The sequence below is a fragment of the Callorhinus ursinus genome, unplaced genomic scaffold (genome assembly GCF_003265705.2).
Source record: "Callorhinus ursinus isolate GAN/ISIS: 27379988/994484 unplaced genomic scaffold, GSC_fseal_2.0 scaffold68, whole genome shotgun sequence".
Classification (NCBI taxonomy): Eukaryota; Metazoa; Chordata; class Mammalia; order Carnivora; family Otariidae; genus Callorhinus; species Callorhinus ursinus.
In genome coordinates, this window is record NW_027397130.1 from 1,464,977 (window position 1) to 1,482,048 (window position 17,072).

Below are 17,072 nucleotides of genomic sequence, written 5' to 3' on the forward strand. Positions count from 1 at the left end.
CCAGGGGTGTGATGCACGCTGACCCCGAGTGTGAGTCCAGGGGTGTGAGTCAGGCTGACCCCAAGTATGAGTCCAGGGGTATGAGTCAGGCTGACCCTGAGTGTGAGTCCAGGGGTGTGATGCATGCTGACCCCGAGTGTGAGTCCAGGGATGGGGCACGCTGACCCCAACTGTGAGTCCAGGGGTGTGGTGTGCACTGACCCGGGGGAGGCCATAATGAGCAGGGAGAGAGGGTGGGGTGAGGGCTCCTTTGGCATCTGGTGCCCACCCGCCGAGCCCAGAAGGGCTCCATCAGGGTGCCCAGGAGCCCGCGGCGCCCGCTGACCCTCACCCGCAGTCCCGGCTGGAGGATTGTGCTCTTGCGTGTGGCTCTTTTGAGACGCTCGCTGGCCAGCTTGCTGCCCTCCTCACGGCAGGTGAAGGCCCGGGCGGGGCTGAAGAGGGTGTCCCTGCTGGGGGTGGCCCCCGGGTCTGCCCGCAGGCTGCCTTTGGCCTTGCCCTTGGCTTTCTTTTTGCCTGGTGCGCCCGGGGGCCTGCGCCCTGGGGCCCGCTCCAGCTTGGTGCCCACCTTGGCCTTCACCGTGCGCCTCTTGACCTTGACCTCGCTCTCTGGGCTGGACAGGCGGCAGGCCCCTGTGGGGGAAAGGCGGCTGTCACAGGGGTCCCTGATGCTGCGACCCCCACCAGCAGGCTGACCCCTGGCCCGCCCTTGCCTCCGGGTTACCTAGCAAGCCCTGCCTCTCCTTCTTCTTCTTGGCCTTCTGGTTGGCCTCCATCTTGACCACGGAAGAGGGTGAGGGCCCCAGCACGGCCACGCTGGCCCCCGTGTGTAGCACCAGCCCGGGCTCCTTGGGGGGTGCCTCTGTACCCAAGAACCTCTTGCAGTTCTCACTGTCATAGCCACTGCCTGGGGGAGGCAGAGGGTCCAGATGACTCGGCGCTGGGGCAGCACCACGCCGGGGTGGGGCTGGGGGAGCCGACCGTCTGTGCGCACGTGGCTACGTTGGGGGGCCGTGGGGGGGGGCTGTCACTGTCGCCTTGGGGCTACTTTAGGGGTCAGGCACCTGGGCCAGGCGTCCAGGATGGGGAGGGGAGGGGCCCCTCTCTGACCTTCCTCTTCTTGCCTGTTTTCCTTTCTTGTGCCCTGGGCAGCGGGGCGTCCGCCTTTGGGCCTGGGGATCCCCCTCCCCAGGACAGCCCCTTCCCCTTACTGCCCTCCTGCTTCCTGCTTCCTCTTCCCCTCCCTTTGTTCTTTCTCAGGCGAGAACTTGGTGGGGGTGGGCAAGGCCTGGCGGGGAGGAAGCATCTATTTTCCCAGGCGCCTGTTTCTGGACGTAAGGGTTTGCTGGGGGCCTGATAACCCTCCAGGTCAGGCCGGCCGGACACTGCAGGAAAGCAGCCTACAGCGGGCAGAAGGGCCATTCTTAGCCCCCCTTCCAGGATGCGTCCAGGGTCTTCTTTCCCCGTGGCCCTGCAGAGAGCCACTGGGCTCAGCCGTGGGGCGGGGGCTCCTTCCCCAGCGGCTGCAGTGGGTCTGGTGCCCTCCAGGAGCCCTGACCTGGCTCTGATGGCCGTCTCAGCCCGTCAGCCCTCTCCCCCAGACCCCGAGGGACTGCGGCTGAGGTTCTGGCTGGGGCACTCACACCAACCACTTGCCTGCCTCCTGCGCCGTGGCCACCGCTGCCTGGCCCGGGAACTTGGGTGTCTCCCTGCTGGCGCCACCGTCCTCCGACTGTGTGTGCCGGGCTGCCCCCGGCACCTTGGTGCCCTTGGCTCGGGACAGCTTCTTCCGGATGCGTCCCCCCGGAGCAGGCTCCTTCCGCCTGAAGGGGCTGAGGCCAGCAGGCAGCCCCTTGCTCTTGACCTTCGGTTTCAGCTGGGCCACCTTGTGGGCCACGGCGGACGCCAGCTCGCCCTGCCCACTGCTCTTCTTGCACCGAACCTTGTCCTGCGAACGAGCAGGCAGGAGCGGCAGTCATCAGGGCCCCCACCCCGAGCCACGGCCCTGCCGCCCTCAGCCTGCCCTCTGCCAACATCGGCTCACAGTGGCACCTCCTCGGGTCCTGTCCTCTGAAGGGGCCAAGGGGGCGCCTGGCCCTGGGACACGGGGCTTGCCCACTGGAGCCCAGCCTGTGGCCCATCCCATCCCCCAGTCCTCAGCACCCGCAGACTGCCCACGGGACTCAGGCTCGGGGGAGGGAGACCACAGGCCCAGGGGTCTGCTCTGGGAGGGACAGGCAAAGTGGCAAGACATTCAGCCCTGCCTCTCACCTGTCCCTCCCAGAGCCCTGGAATGCGGGGTGGGGGGGAGGAGGTGCCCCCTGCACCCAGAAGGAGTGGGCTGTGGCAGTGTGAGAAAGCCCGCCCCCAGGGAGGCCGCCCACTACGCAAGGGGGTGCACCTGGCACCAGGGACAGCACGGGCCCTCACTGCTGGAGTCTTTCTGGAACCCACAGTAGCATGTGTTCTTTTTCTTTTTGCTGGAGCACGCTGAGGCAGGGGGCGCATCACCAGCCCCAGCCACACCTGCGGGTTTGGGGGCCAGCCTCTGCCGTGAGCTACCTGGAGCTCCCCGGGCCTCGGTTTCCTCATCTGAGCAGGGGGATCCCAGCTGGGGGTTGGCACGGGGCAGGCGTGTGGCCTGCTGCAGTCTGCCCGACACCCTGCACCCCCGAGCCCCCGAGCCTGGGGCGAGGCTGCTGCAGTGCTCACCACAGAGGCTGGCTGCAGGCCCACATAGACGCCGGACTCCAGCCGGTTCCGCTTCTTCGGGGGCTCATCCCCGCCCCGCAGCTCAGCACACAGCAGGCTCAGGCTGGACCGCACTGCCCTGGGGGCATGGGGTGCAGGTGGGCAGGGGCCAGATGCAAGCATACCTCGGCACCCTGGCCCCATTCCCCGCCATGGGCCCTGTGGTGGCAGCCAAGAGACCCCGCCCCCTGAGCCCCCGCAGGCTCTGCTTCTTCCTGGACAAGGCTGTCTTCCTGTGCCAGGCCCCTCACAGCACATGCATGGCTGCTGGGTGGCCCGGGGCGGCCAAGCCAGTGCTGAGCCCCCCACCGCCCTCCCCGCCCGGCACCTGCTTCCCAGACAGGGCCTCTGCTTGCTAACCGGGGAGGGGCAGCCCAAAGCTCAGGAGCCAGGGCTCTGTGGCCAGCTGGACCACTATGTGACCAAGCTGTGGCCTCAGTCTTCACACCTGGAATATGGGTACAGTAACTACCGTGGCTCCCTGCAAAGCTGGGGTGGGGCCACACGGGTCCCAGGCCTGGCCCTTGGTGAGTGCCAAGGCCAGCTGTCCCAGAGTTAGGAACAGAGAGGTGCTAGAGAGGCTCCTGAGGGCCAGGTCCCCTCCCTCTTGCTCTGCCACTGCCAGGAAGAGGACAGGGTCCAGTGGCCAGAGGAACTCATGTCCAGGCTCAGCCTCCCAGCCTCCAGGGACCCCAACTGCTGGGCTCACACCCTGTCCTTAATTCCAGGTCTGGAGGGAGGGGACCCTGCACTCCACGGCCCAGGTCCCAGACAGTCCGGAAAGCTGCTGACACCAAGTCTCAGCATCCCTGTGCCTCATAGGTGTGGGGCCAAGAGCGTGGATGCCTGTGGGGCTGGGCCTGTCACCCACATGGTGTTCACGAAAACGAGTCACAGATGGAGGCTGAGGGCCCCGGCTTTGGGGCAGCCCAGCGAGGCGGCCAGGCGGGAAGCTGGCTATGCAGGCACGACGCCCTCCCTCCACTCTGCGCCTGACCTTCTGCGTCCTGCCCAGTCCCCACGGCCGGGCAAGGCCCCACAGTGGGGTGGAGAGAGGGCGGAAGCCCAAGATTCAGGCAGGAGCCCCAGGCCTTGGGAAGGGAGGGTCCTGGACTCCGTGCCCTCTACCCTCTAACCAGGGCCCGGCTTCGTGGGCCACAGCCGAGAAAGTGGCTGCGTGCAAGTAGCAGGATGGGGCTTCCAGGCGGGGGGCGCTTGGGGCCATGTGGGCCCCAGGGAAGCAGGGGGCGGCCTCGCCAGGACTCCCTGACAGGGCCACTGGCCAGACCCTGGCCCCAGTGGGCTCCGCCTTGGCCAGTGGCCCCGACGGCCTTGGCTGGTTTGCAAAGGGAAACCCTGGGGGTCCCCTGCTGGGTGGCACCTGGGCAGGGGCGGGAGGGCTTGGGGAGGTCCCCAGCCAGGTGGCCGCGTCTGACCACCGCCCACAGGCGGGGCGGACTCCCCCTCCCCGTAACCTTCTCTGCATTTGCTAATGTTTTGTGACATAAAGCCCTGAGATTAATTTTTTGCCTCTGTCTTAATTGAAGAAACCATTTAGTGCCGATTTAACTATTATTACCAAATCATCAGGATTGATGCAGTGCGCACACGCGCTCGCCAATCACGTTTGCAGGAGCTCGTTGGATTTATGCAAATAGGTCTGCCGGGAGAGGCAATTTGTAGCCGAGAAGGACAATTATGCCTGGGCCGGGAGCGTGCCAACGAGTGCGCCGGGCGGGTAATGGATAATAACACGGCGCCGGCAGCGTGACCGACCAAGTCAGACAGTGCGGATCGAGAGGCTGTTCCGAGGGGGCGAGGCCACGGCCAGGGGTGTGGACCTGGTGTGGCCACGCTCCAGGCCTGCCGTGGCTTCCGAGAGGAAACTGTGAGCATCGGGAAGGGGACGTCTGCAGGAGGCTCTGTCCCCTGGACGCTCATCATGCCTGGAGTTCTGGGAGGGAAGTGCTGGGTCTTTGGGGCAGTTGTGAAGGGGGCGCCGGGGGGGCGAGGGGCGCAGAGAGGGGCGTCGAGGGCACCCCGGCCCCACCCCGGCCCGAGGCGTCCTGTGGCGGCCCGCACACCCGGGACTTACTTGACTTTCTTGCTGTCGCCCCTGGGGAGCTGGCCCCCAGGACGCAGAGTGGGCAGCAGGCTGGAGTACTTGCGCTTCCTCGGCCGGCCAGGCCCTCGCCGTGCGGGGCTGCGCGAGCTCTCCTCTCTCCTGGAGGCCGCAGGGGGGTACTGTCAGAGGCTGGCGCCCACCCTGACTCCCTGACGGGGGTCCAGCAGAGGGCACGGGCTCTCGGAGGGCTGTGGGGGCAGGGCAGCCCCTCCCAAGGCCCGGCCTGGGGAGCTTGGCCCTCAGGCGAGGGCTGGTTTCTCTGGGCCAGCACCTCATCCTCCCACTGCGTCTGGAGGCCATCCCAGACCCCAGCTCCAGCCCAGTGTGGCACCCACGGGCGGCTCCCTGACCTTGAGGCAGTGGCCCTGGGCTGTACCCCCTGCCCTGGCGCCTGGGCCACAGGTAGCTCCCTGGCCCTTGCGGCAGCATGGCCCGCCCCGCCGTTGGCCCGGGCCGTACTCGTGGTCATGCCTGCGCTGCAGGCGCACCAGCTCCCGCTGCTTCTCCTTATAGCGCCGCTGCAGGTCCGCCAGCCGCACGCGCATCTCCACCTCCTGCGTGTCCAGCCGGTCGATGGCGGCCTTCAAGGGGCAGACCTGGGGGGCAGGGGCACAGGAGCCCGTGAGCCTGGCTCGGGCCCCACGATGGGGGCGGCCGGGGGGGGGTGCTCGGAGGTCCCCTGGGGTTATAGCCCTGGGGGGTGACCAGGGCCCCCCACTCACAGGCTTGGTCTTGGGGGTCCAGGTGTCCTTGCGCTGCAGGATCTGCATGCGGGGTGTCAGCGTGGGAGCCCTGCAGGGGTCGGCAGCTGGGGGCTGGGCGGTGGCGGAGGGGCTGTCCAGGCCGGCGGCCTCCACCAGGGACCAGGCTGAGGCCAGCGTGGCCAGGCGCCGCAGGTCGAAAGCCAGCACGTCCTCTCCCTCTGCAGGGGACACGAGGGTCGGTGTGTGCAGATGCTGGGCACACCCTGCCCCTCGGAGAGGCTCTTGATGTCAGCCTGCCTCTCAGTATGGCCCAGACCCTCCAGGCTGCCCAGCTCCCCAAAACACAAGGACCAAGCACCGGGGTGAGGTGGCTGGGAACGGCGAGATGGGCACGGGGCAGGCACACAGCACCCTGCCTCAGCTCCAGGGACGTGGCTGGGGACATCTCTCTTGGCTACTGTGGGCCAGGCCAGTTGGAATGGCACAGACCTACAGGGAGAGCCTAAACAATTTAGGTGCTAAAGGACGTGGCTTATTATGCTTCACACAGAAAGTGCCCATGTGTTTGTGCCCCATGAAAAGTGGGGTGAGACGAATGGCTCAGTGCAGGGTCAGAGCTGAGCCAGAGGAGGGCAGCATCCGTCCAGGGGAGAGGCCTGGAGCCGAGACTCAGGACAGGGCGGGGTGGTGGCAGAGACAGGGAGTCAGGCCAGCAGGGGCAGGCTGATCCCAGGAGGACCAGCCAGGAGGAGCCCCGTGCAGCCAGACGGGAACCCTGAGACGGAAGCGGCCAGTGGGCAGTGGTGATTTTCAGAACATCCCGCTCTGCCCTCCGAGAGGGCTGGGGAGCAGCAATACCCCAGTTGCAATGAGCACCCCTAACACCCTGAACTTGGCTTCTAATGCCATCCTCCCAGGACAGGAACCGGGCTCCTCGGAGAAACGGCTGGTTCCAGGGGCAGGGGAGGAGTGTAGTGAGCCAGGAGGTGTCCAACAGGGGCGGGGACACGTCGGTGCCCACAGGGGCCAGCTGAGGGGGCCCAATCTGACACATTTCCACCATCAAAGTAAACCGTGAAGAGTGGCCAATGACAGCCAGTCAAAGAGAGCAAGACCCCACGAGTCACACAGACACCAACAGATAAATGCGGGGGAGGATGCACGTAGGGCAGGGACATCACCCTGCTTCACGCACCCCTTGTGAGATACTTATTACGTGCACAGGGGAAGTGCCTGGCCACGGCCACGGCCACGGCCACGGCGCCGCAGGGAGAGCGAGCCTCAGCAACGGGACAGATCAGCAAGGCAGGTGCCAGGAGCGTAAACCTCTGGACACCAGGTCGAGCGATGGCCGGGCCGCGGGAGCAAGTGGGAGGCTGAGGGTGTCCCCCCCCACCCCCAGCAGCCAGGGCAGGGCTATCCCGAAGCCCTATTTCAGCTAGAAGTTCCACACGGTGTCCCATCTGCCGGGGTCACTGTGGTGGCCAAGCAGCTCCTCCACGCCGCCCCCCCCACCCCTCAGACTAGGCGTGCTGAGACGCGTCCCACGGCTGAGCCTGGGGGAGGGTGGTGGGCGCGGGGAGATGGGCTGGGGAGGGCTCTTCTCGGCTTCCAGCAACACACTGCGTGCTTCTCTAGTCCCAGGGGCTGTGGAGAGAGATGGGAACAGCCCCAGCCCATGCCTCGGGGGTGTCTCCAACTCCGGGCCCTGGAAAGGCCCGGGCCAGGCTATCCAGACCAGCCACAGCTCTGTGGACACAGATGAGGGTGGAGGCTCAGGCTTCCTGCCACAGTCCTTCAGACAGGTGGGAGCTGTCAGACAGGGCAGGGGTGAGGGTCAGCCAGCAGGGGTGGGGGGTGTGGAGGTCAGCAGACCCGTTCAAAGTGGGGTCTAGGGGCAGGGTGGGATCTTGGGTCAGCCCATTGCCTGGTTTCAGGCCACTCAGGAAGAAGGCAGCAGCCACACTCCAGGAGGGACAGGGCCTGGACTTCCCAAAATTCCAGGGTGGATGGGAGGCTCAGGTGGCTCCTCCAAGGGTGGGAATGTTCTGGGTGCCTCAGGGCTGGGCCCCTGCGTGCAGACCTCACCATCCAAGGCCAGACAGACACAGGGTCTGACTACCAATCCCCTTTCCTGCCCCCAGGCTCTGCCTGGGGCCCAAGTCCCTGCATCTGGTATAGAGGTCTGGGGGCCAGACAGCCTACCCGCCGAGTTCCCTCGACCTGAGCCCAGGTGGGGGCAGGCCAAGTGTCCTGCAGCTGAGGCCTGCTGGGTGGGGCTAGTGAGGGTGACCATGAGCCAATGGCTTGGGTTTTGAGCCCCTGCCCCACCACAGCCCAGCTGCCAACCTGGCTACCTCCTTACCCCCACTTTCCAGGGGGCTCCTGGGGCCTTTCACCAAACACCATGCCTGGCCTAGGGGGAGTTCACGGGGTCCCTTCTGGGGAAGAGGGGGCAGGAGGCTCTGCTGTCCCTCTTGGTCCCTGCTTCCTGGGACATACTTCTTCCATTTTCAACCTCTGTGAATCTTCCTGCTCATCTGAGAACACAGCTGATCTCCTAATACGTTTCAGGCAAGGTAGTCACTGAGCTCATAGGGAACAGCTCTGGATCCGAGTGTGCAGACAAGCCAATTAACTGGGACAAAGGGGTGGGTGGGGACCTGGGGGCTCCAGGCGGGGAGGGTGGGGGCCTGGGGGCTCCAGGAGGGGAGGGTGGGGGGCTGGGGACTCCAGGAGGGGGGGGGGGGGGGTCGGGGGGCTCCAGGAGGGGAGGCTGGAGTGGAGACCTGGCCACGGCATCTCCCTTGGTCCACACACCATGGCGCCTGGCCTGGGCCGCAGCTGCAGCGCCCACACGGGGACACACGTGGTCTACATGGAGCGTTCCTTCAGTGAATGGGCACCGGTCCAGCAGGCATTCTCATGCACAGACTGGGTGGCCACACACGGCGCCCGGCATCCGCTCGTCACACTCTGTGCCAGCCACGCTCACGTGGTGGCTCCAGGCGGCCCTGGCCCTGACCAGGGTGAGGGGCCTCACCCTGCAGCCCCCAGCCCTAAGTGAGGCCCTCCTCCGGGTCCAGCGGAGAGCCCACGTGGAGGGGTTCCCCAGCACGCTGCCCTCGGCACAGCGCCAGGACCATCTAGGAGGACAGGAGAGTGACACAGAGGCTCTGGGGAAATAAGCTCCGCGAGGACACTTGCTTCACCTCCAAACAGCACACGGGGTGCCGGAGGCGGGCAGCGGAGGGCTTCACGCACCAGGAAAACAAGTGGGCAAGCCAAGAGAACTTTGTTGGGTTCTTTCTATAAGTATCATGAGCACAATGCCTGGCTGGGGGTGCTCCCCCCGGGCGGGGGTCTCCTCGGGGGCCGCTCTAGGGTTATTGCTTGGGCAGGGAGGAGGGTCTTCTGGCCTGTGTGGGGTCCCCACAGGCTCTGGTCCAGGGCTCACCGTGGGCTAGCGCCAGACCCTATGCCTGAGCCCGGGGGCTCTTCTGGGCGCTGGGAGCCCAGGAGCAATTCCACCTGCAGGTCAGCCCCGGGGCAGGAAGGACCGGCACCCCAGCCCCCAGCCCTGGTGAAACTGCAGGGGACATGTGGGTTGGAGGTCCGAGGACTGTCTGATTGGCCTCAGGCCACCTCCCCTGGGCCTGGGTGGGAGCAGGTCAGGGCTGGATGCCTACAGAGGGGAGCCCAACCTTTCCCCGTTTGCCACCTCATCCCGACGGCCTTGACATCCTTGAAGGACACCTGTGAGTCCCCACAGGGCCCTGTGAACATCGCGACAACGGGAGGTGCTGCCCTAGAGGCCACCCCTCTGAAGCCGAGGGCCCTGCCCCCAGCCAACAGGGCCACGGACAGGGCCGGGGAGGGTGGAAGGCAGCTGCGGGGGCCCCACTGTGGGACAGCCGAGCCGAAGCCCACAGTCTGGCCAGCTGCCCTGGGGCCCCAGAGGGCTCACGGAGGGTGGGGCGGTGCTCACCTTGCAAGGCCGGCTCCCTCCTCTGCTGCTGGATCTCCAGGTCAGCCAGCTCGCTGAGCAGGGCAATTCCATGAATCCCTGAGCTACAGGGTGAAGGGGCTGTGCATGGGGGCCCCGGGGCAGCGGCAAGCTGCGGGTCCAGCGGGCTGATGCCTGGCAGGTCCCCCAGGTCGATGGTGGCTGCCACCAGGGCATCCAGGCCCAGGAGCGCCCTGGGCAGGTGGCTGTTCTTGAAAGTTGACCCCTGGCCCTCTTCCTCCTCCGGCTTGTCCTCCTGATACTCAGCCCCCTCCTCCGGCCTTGCTTCCCTGGGGGCCTGCTGCTTGCCTGGTCTGGCCTCATCGAGGGCGTCTGGGCCTCTCTGCTGCTGCAGGGCCTGGGGGCCCGCCCCTGATGAGCGCCCTGGCCCTGCTTCCCCACCCCCCTCCGCCGTGGCCCCCTCCTCTGCAGCCCCTCCCTGAGTAGAATGAGCCTGGCCAGTGGCCTCGGGGCCCCCTCCCTCGAGGAGGGCCCCACATCGCAGTTCTCGAAGCCCCTCCAGTGGGCTGGGGTCTGCTGCCTTCCCCAGGGGTCCCCGCTCGGCAGGGTGGGGGGTGGCAGCAAGGTCCTGGGTGGCCTCCCTGGCCCCTGAGGGCAACCCCGGCTCCTGTGGGCTCTGGGGGCTTCGCGGGGGCAGCTCCCCGGGCGGGAACGTCCTCGCTGGCTCAGGCTGGACCCTGGGGGCTGCAGTTTGCATAGTTTTGGGGTCCGAGAGGTCAGGAGGGTGCACGCTGGGGGACAGGGAGAAGGCGGGGCTGGCCGCCCGGCAGGTGTATCCAGGAGGCAGGTCTGTGAAAGAACAGGTGTCGTCAGGAGGGGCAACAGGGGTATGGGGGACCCTGCTCTGGACGGGGACAGGGTGGCCTTAGATCCCTGACTCACACCTAGGAGGAAGGGTCCCCCGCCAGCCCTCTGCCTCTGCCTTCGAAGCAGGTGAGACAGGAACGGGGGACACGTCACACGGAGGGGGACTGAGACCCAGATTCAGGGCCGGGAACCGGTCCCACAGGCCAGGCGCTCTGTCACTGGTGGCCCCCATTGCCGGCCAACAGAGCTCAACCCTTGTCCTGCCTCGTCTGCCAGGGACTGGGGAGGAGACGGTGGGGACCCTGAGTGCTTCCCCCATGGAGGGACAGTGGACAGAGAAGGAAAGAGCACAAGCCAAGTAACAGAGCCCTGGGCCCTACCAGGGGGCCTGGGTATGTGAGGGCACCCCTGCAGGTGCCCAACGAGGGCAGCCCCCTCAGTCCAGCTTGCACGCCCAGAAGTGGGAAAAGGCCTCTGCGTGGAAGGGGCGGGCCATGGCCAGCCCAGCGCCGCCCACTCTCACCTGGTTCCAACGTGCTGAGATCGGCTCCGGGCCGCCGGCCCTCCCCACTCTTGCCCTCGGAGCCGGGCCGCTTGGAGCCAGGCCCGGGGCTGCCCGAGGGGCAGACGGATAAAGTGCACGGGGCGCTGGGACGTGGTGGTGTGGTGGGGCAGCTGGTGGGGGGCTTTGGGGTAGGCGAGTGGCAGCAAGGTGACAGCTTGACAGGGCCTACGGTGGCCGGTGAGGGGGTGCCCTTGGCTGTGGGGGTTAAGGCAACTGGCTTGTGGGTGGACTTCAGGGTCTTCTCCTGGGCAGGCTCCTCCAGCTCCAGGTGATGGTCCTCGGGCTTCCGCTGTCAGGGCGAGGGAGAGGCTCAGGGCACCATCCCATGGGGGGGTTCCAGGGGCCAGGCCAGGCTGGGGCAGAGGGAGGGAAGGAGCGCAGCACTGGGTCCCTGCGGGGTGAGGCCTGGGGCAGGTACCTGGACGGGGGCCGCCCGTGGTTGCTGCTTCTGCTGCAAGGCATAGAGCTCTTGCTGCCGTAGGAGCTGGGACCGGGAGTACACAGGTAGCTGGCCTGGGTGCTGCACGTGGGGGGCGGGGCCCCGGCCCCCATACATGGGGGGCCACAGGGAGGCCTGGTCCATGACGTCAGCTGTGGGCAGGGCCAGAGGAGCCATGAGACCCGGCGAGGACGGGATGCGGGCTGTGCCCCAGCCCCCCGAGCCCCCCTCACCGACAGCTCATCTACCTCTCGCCTGCTCCCTGCTGCCCCATCCCCCCATGGGCTGCTCCCTTCCTCGGACCCACTTCCGACACCCCCACGTATAAGCAGCCTGCCCAAGAGGCTCTTACCGAGCGCGTGGGGGGCGGTGTGGGGTGCGGGCTCAGAGGGCAGGATGACGAGCTGGGCAGGGCTGTCCTGGGAGAGGGGGAACACAGAGGGCACAGAGCCGGGCACAGAGGTGGGGAAGCCTGGGGGCAGGTTCTGGTGCAGGGCGGGGTGCCCAAGGCCTGGGGACACAAGTAAGGCAGTAAGGCAGAGTGGAGTGGGGAGCCCAGGCCGGCCGGGCCCCGCGCTCTGGGGCCTCCCGCACCGGGCCGAGGGCCGCTCAGCCCCAGGCCAGCCCTGCCCGTCAAGCCCGCTGGCTGCCCCCCCTGCCTGCCCTCGGAGCACTGACCGTAGGAATGTCCCCCCATCCACAGGGAGGGGCTGCGGGTGCGGGGCAGCCAGGGCGGGTGGGCAGGGTGCGGGTGGGAGGCCGGGTCCCCGCCCAGCTGACTGCTCGGCAGGGAGGAACCGCTGCCGATCACAAGATGAGGGGCCAGGTCTCCGGGGCAGCCACCCGCCGGGTGGATCCGGGAGAACTCCAGGCGGTCCTTGTCCCTAAGGGTCACCGGGGGTAGTGGGGGCTCAGCACAGCCGCCGGCCACCCACCCAGCTCTTCCACCCCATCCTGTCGACATCAACCTTGGAGGGGCACAGGGACACCCCAGGATCAGGTGGGCCTCAGGATCGGGGCGTCCATCCCGGCCGTGGCCCTGACAGTGGCGGGAAAGTGAGCAGAGCTTCCCCCCACCCCCGACACAGGCAGCAACCCATGCAAAGCCCGGGGGCGGGGGGAGTGTGTCGCCCGGCCCACGTCAGGCCACTCTATCCCAGAGCCGTGGCCTGGCTCCCGCCCAGTGGCCGAAGTCCTGTTCTTACTGCAGCAGCAGCTCCCGGCCGGCGAGCCCCAGGCGGTCCTCAGACAGCCGTGCCCTTTCCTCCTCGGCCTCCAGGTCCAGTGCGTGGGTGGCGCGGGGCGCGCCACCTGCTGCATGGGTAGGAGACGGCAGAAAGGTCAAGGGTCGGGGTGGCTGGGGAGCCAGCGGCTAAAGCAAGCAGGGACCCCGCTCCGAGCCAAGAGGCCCGTCAAACCAAAGGAGGGTCTCCTGCCTTGTGGGCCCCAGGGGTCCTGCCAAAGGCAGGTGTGGGGAGCTGGTGGCCTCGAGGGATGGGGGCGGGCTGGTCAGCCCTGTGAGGGACGAGACTGCAGACACGGGGAGGGGACAGTGGGAGAGCCCAGGGCCCGTCCCGGGTAAGCTTCGGACGGGTACATGAGGGCAGGTCAGCCCACTCCCTGCCTCCCTCCCCACCAAGGGGCCTACCTTTGAAGGCAGGGGCTGCCCGGCCCTGCCGCCCAGCGTTGGCGCCGTAGGCCATCTCTGGCCGGCTCACCGTGTCCTTCTGCCGGGACAGGGCCACCGCGATGCCCACGGGTGGCTGCCTCACTTCCACGTCACTGTGCGGGGTGTCGTGCTCCCGGCTTCGGGCACAGTCGGGCCTCTCGGCCTCGCTGGGGGCCTGGGCTGGGCCCTTGGAGGCTGGGAACTTCATATCCTGCTGGGCACAGCTGGCCTTGAGGCCGCCCAGACCCACGAAGGGCGCCTTCTGGCCAACGACCAGGGCTTGGTTGCTGTACTTGAGCAGGTTCTTCATGGCTGAGACCTCGTCAGGCGGGGTGGGCAGGTCCTGGGGCAGGAGGGCGGCCTGCTGCAGGCTGCCGCTAAAGGGGTCCAGATAGGTGCCACCCTTGCGCTCCTCGCCAATGGCCATGGCGGTGCCCTGGCCCGACTGGATGCTCCACGGGGGCAGGTGGGGCCCGCCATAGCCCAGAGAGGCCAGCTCCAGGGACTTGCGCTTGGCTTCGGCCCCGCTGCCCCCTGGGTCCACCTCGGGGGTCACCAAGTGCTGCTGATGCCGTATCCGGGCCACCTTCTGGGCCCCAGGGGGACCTGAAGGGGTCTCCTTGCCGGCGGTCTTATCTAAAGTGCAGCAGGCCTGGGTGACCTTCCCACCCAGTGGGTCCTGGTGACTTGGCCGGGCACAGTCCTGTGAGTGCGCGGGCAGCTCGAAGTAGCCACTTTTGTCCAGACCACCTTTGGGGAGCCCAGAAAAGGGGGTCTCGGGGCCTGTGCTGTTGAGATACTCGAGGCCCTTGAGCCGGGGGTTGAGCGCAGCCTCGAAGCCCCCAGGCCGCCGCTCGCCTTTGCCCTCGGCCTTCAGGTGGGCATAGGAGACCCCGTAGGGCACAGCATGTTCAGGGGCCGAGGCACCATCGAGGTGCCGGTCTTTGCCCTCACCTGCCACGGCACAGGCCTCGGCGGCCTGGAAGGGACGGCTCTTCTCAGCCAGGTGTCCCACGGAAGGCACGAAGGTGGGCCCGCTGGCCTTCAGGTCTCGGGGGACTTTGTCCTGCAGCGGGCAGAGCCCGTCCGGGCCGGCGTGCAGCTGCAAGCAGGGGAAGGAGCCGGCGGCCGTGCTGAGGGGCGGGGGCGGCCCAGCGGGCAGGCCGGACGGCACGGTGTAGGCCACAGCATGGTGCAGCATCTGCCGCCTCTCCAGGCACTCGCTGAAGGCCGGCCCGGGCTCTGCGGGGCCCGCCGGCTCCTTGGTGCAGCGCCCCGAGGCCGCGACTCCCGTGCCGGGCCGCACCAGCATGCCACCTGCACAGCTGGCCAGAGCGGCCTTGCCCATCTCGCCGTTGAGCACCTTGGTGTTGAGGAGGCAGGAGGCGAGGTGCTTGGGGCGGCCCTCGCAGGCGCCGCGGGGCGCGACGCCGCTCTCCTTGCAGTGGCTGTCCGCCGGCCCGGGCAGCACCAGCTTGTGCCGATCCTTGCCGCCCTCCTCCTCGACTGCCGGCCGCTCCTTGCCCTCTGCCGCCTTGCCGGCCTTCTCTCTGCCCAGGAGGAAGCGGTCGAACTCCTTGGCACCCTTCTGCAGGGGGCCGGCCTCGCCTCGGTCACGGCTGCAGGAGCCGATGGGGTGGCCGGGGGCGGCCCGGGCCACGCCGGGGAAGTTGTGGTTGGCAGGCAGGAGGGTGGGCTGGGGGGGCAGGTAGAAGTTATCTGCATGCCAAGAGAACCAAGGTCACTGGGAGGGCCGGGCAGGGGCTGGAGAGGTCAGACTCCCCGAGACACACGCCCCAGGAGCCTCTCCACCGGCACCAGCTGGCAGCAACCTGCGGCTACCACCGAGAAGGTTTAGTCGTAAAACAGACATTGTGTTCGGTCACCACGTTAACCATGTGTGCGTGCACACCCTCAGAGCACTGAGCACATTCATGAGGTGGGCCTGTCCGTCTGGGACTCCAGCATCGTTCCAAACCAAAGCTCTGTGCCCGGGAAACGGAACTCCCCCCACCCCTCCGCCCTGAAGGTTTTGACTTGCGTGCAGCTCCCAGGAGACGGGAGCTGCAAAGGGCCGGGGCCCCCAGCGCCCACGGGGAAGAGTCGGGGGAGGGCAGAGGCAGGTGGCAGTGTGCGCGGATCAGGCACCTTCCCCCACCCCGCACAAAGTCGGGGGGGTCGGGAACTGGGCTGGGCTTCACAAACAGCCACCAGAGCCTTAGACACAGGGGAGGGTGCTGACTCACAGTTGCGGGTTGGCTAAGTGGACGGTGGCGCGCACGGCGTGTGGCGTGGTGGGACAACCGCGTAGCTGGCTGTGCCCAGATGCCCAGCCACCTGGAGCGCGGGCAGGAGAGAGTCCACGGCCCGTGGGACCGTGCATGGAGGACCGCAAAATGCCCGGCTCTGACCAGGCCCCCATGAGAGCTAAGACCCCCAGCAGGAAGTGAGGCCTGAGGATGGGCCCCGGCAAGGCCCCCGGCTCCTCTGCATGGTCACTGTGGGCGCCTCCAGCTGGGGCTCCGGTGACGGTTCAGAGAAGGAAGACGAGGAAGTGGGCCCTGCCGGCCATCCCTACTCCTACCCGCTCTCGGCTTTCGACACCCCTGCAGCTCGGGGGAGCCCCTCCAGGCAGGTGGGTGGTGGGTGGAGCCCTTCCTGCCCGGGGCCGTGCTCTCCCTGGGGGCCCCCAGCCGGCCCTGGAGACGCCCACTGCTCCCAGAGCGAGGGCTGGGTTCCTGTCTCCGGGGACCTGGGGGGCCACCCCCCCTACAACCGGCTGGGGTGGCAGACAGGCTGCGTGGAGGGCCTGGAGCCCAGAGGGGGCAGCAAGGGGAACAAAGAAACATTTGGAACTTGTAAAACTGTCCTCAGTCACAGAAGTTCCTCGTCAGTTTCCTGCTAATTAAAACAAGGGGGAAGAGGGTAGCCTGGGTGAACCCTAATTAGCTTGATTTCCGAAACCCAAATGTTCTTGGATGGGACTCCACCACAAAACGCTGAACGCCGAGAGGCCACCGGCGCTCCGGGATGCCAGCGACCCACTGCCAGAGGGGGTTCTGGGGCTCTGGTTCAGCCCTGGTAAACGCTGTCAAAATAGCTGCACACGTGGGAGTTTGGGGGACCCAGCCCGGGGCCTGTGGGGGGCTGTCCTCTGTGGAGCAGAGCACCTGGACCAAGCTGAAGGAAACTTGGTTTGCTGGGAGCATCCAGCATCTCTCCCTCCCCTGGGGCTGGGGCTGGGGGTGCTTTCCTGGCCCGGCCCAGGCAGGGTCTTATCTGCATCAATCCCAGCCAGCCAGCCAGTCCAGGCCCAGGTCAAGGCCGAGGCTTTCCGGACCTCAGCCACCCTGCCAGGCCCAGCGTCGCAAGACACACCAATGTCCTGGAGTGGGAGGCTTGATGGGAGAAAGGGCCGGGGCGGGGGGGTAGGAGGACATGAGAGTGAGCCGTGGGCTCACCCCCAAAACTGCCTCGCTGGGGTCCCCTTCCTTCCCTGAGACCTGCTCTGGCACACTTCTGATCTAACCGCTACCTCCTAAGCCCTGCCCTGCCCGGTGTCCTGTCCACCCTGCTGGGTGCTTGGTGGGGCCCTCCTCTGCCTCCACTGAGAACCCCCCGTCTCGGGGCTCCTTGGGCTCCCCCGAGCTATGTCTGTCCTCACCCGGGGGGGGGTCCCACGGCACCGACCCTCACCACGAGTATCTGGCCACCTCCTGGATACCGCTGGGGAAGTCCCCCTGTGTGGAGGATGGATTCCCCCCTCCCCTCTGAGCCGCTCCTCCACAGCAGCACCCCTCCCACAGCCTGGCCACGATGGGGGCCCCAATTTAAGTCTATACCACCTGTCATCTGAAACACATAACCAACCCAACGGTCCCCCTGCCCATCTCCTGGGCACCACCCCAGAAAGCCCTTTCTAAAACCCAAATAAGATGTCACTCCACCCAGGAAAAATCTTTGAGACAGGGCACGAGGGCCTCCA

General features: G+C 67.1%; 1 protein-coding gene across 2 annotated transcripts in view; it reads right to left on the minus strand.

The window, feature by feature from the left end:
• BAHCC1 (BAH domain and coiled-coil containing 1) overlaps positions 1-17,072 on the minus strand; it is a 58,767-nt gene that overhangs the window by 7,155 nt on the left and 34,540 nt on the right. For both annotated transcript variants that reach the window (XM_073886103.1, XM_073886102.1), the window contains exons 4-17: positions 13,067-14,806; positions 12,624-12,732; positions 12,097-12,302; positions 11,771-11,929; positions 11,398-11,570; positions 10,938-11,268; positions 9,569-10,396; positions 5,599-5,798; positions 5,336-5,472; positions 4,847-4,975; positions 2,713-2,830; positions 1,653-1,948; positions 725-903; positions 332-633 (exon numbers count right to left, since the gene is read on the minus strand). In XM_073886103.1, the coding sequence (XP_073742204.1) occupies positions 332-633; positions 725-903; positions 1,653-1,948; positions 2,713-2,830; positions 4,847-4,975; positions 5,336-5,472; positions 5,599-5,798; positions 9,569-10,396; positions 10,938-11,268; positions 11,398-11,570; positions 11,771-11,929; positions 12,097-12,302; positions 12,624-12,732; positions 13,067-14,806 (4,907 nt within the window). The remainder of the gene's footprint in view (positions 1-331; positions 634-724; positions 904-1,652; positions 1,949-2,712; positions 2,831-4,846; positions 4,976-5,335; positions 5,473-5,598; positions 5,799-9,568; positions 10,397-10,937; positions 11,269-11,397; positions 11,571-11,770; positions 11,930-12,096; positions 12,303-12,623; positions 12,733-13,066; positions 14,807-17,072) is intronic.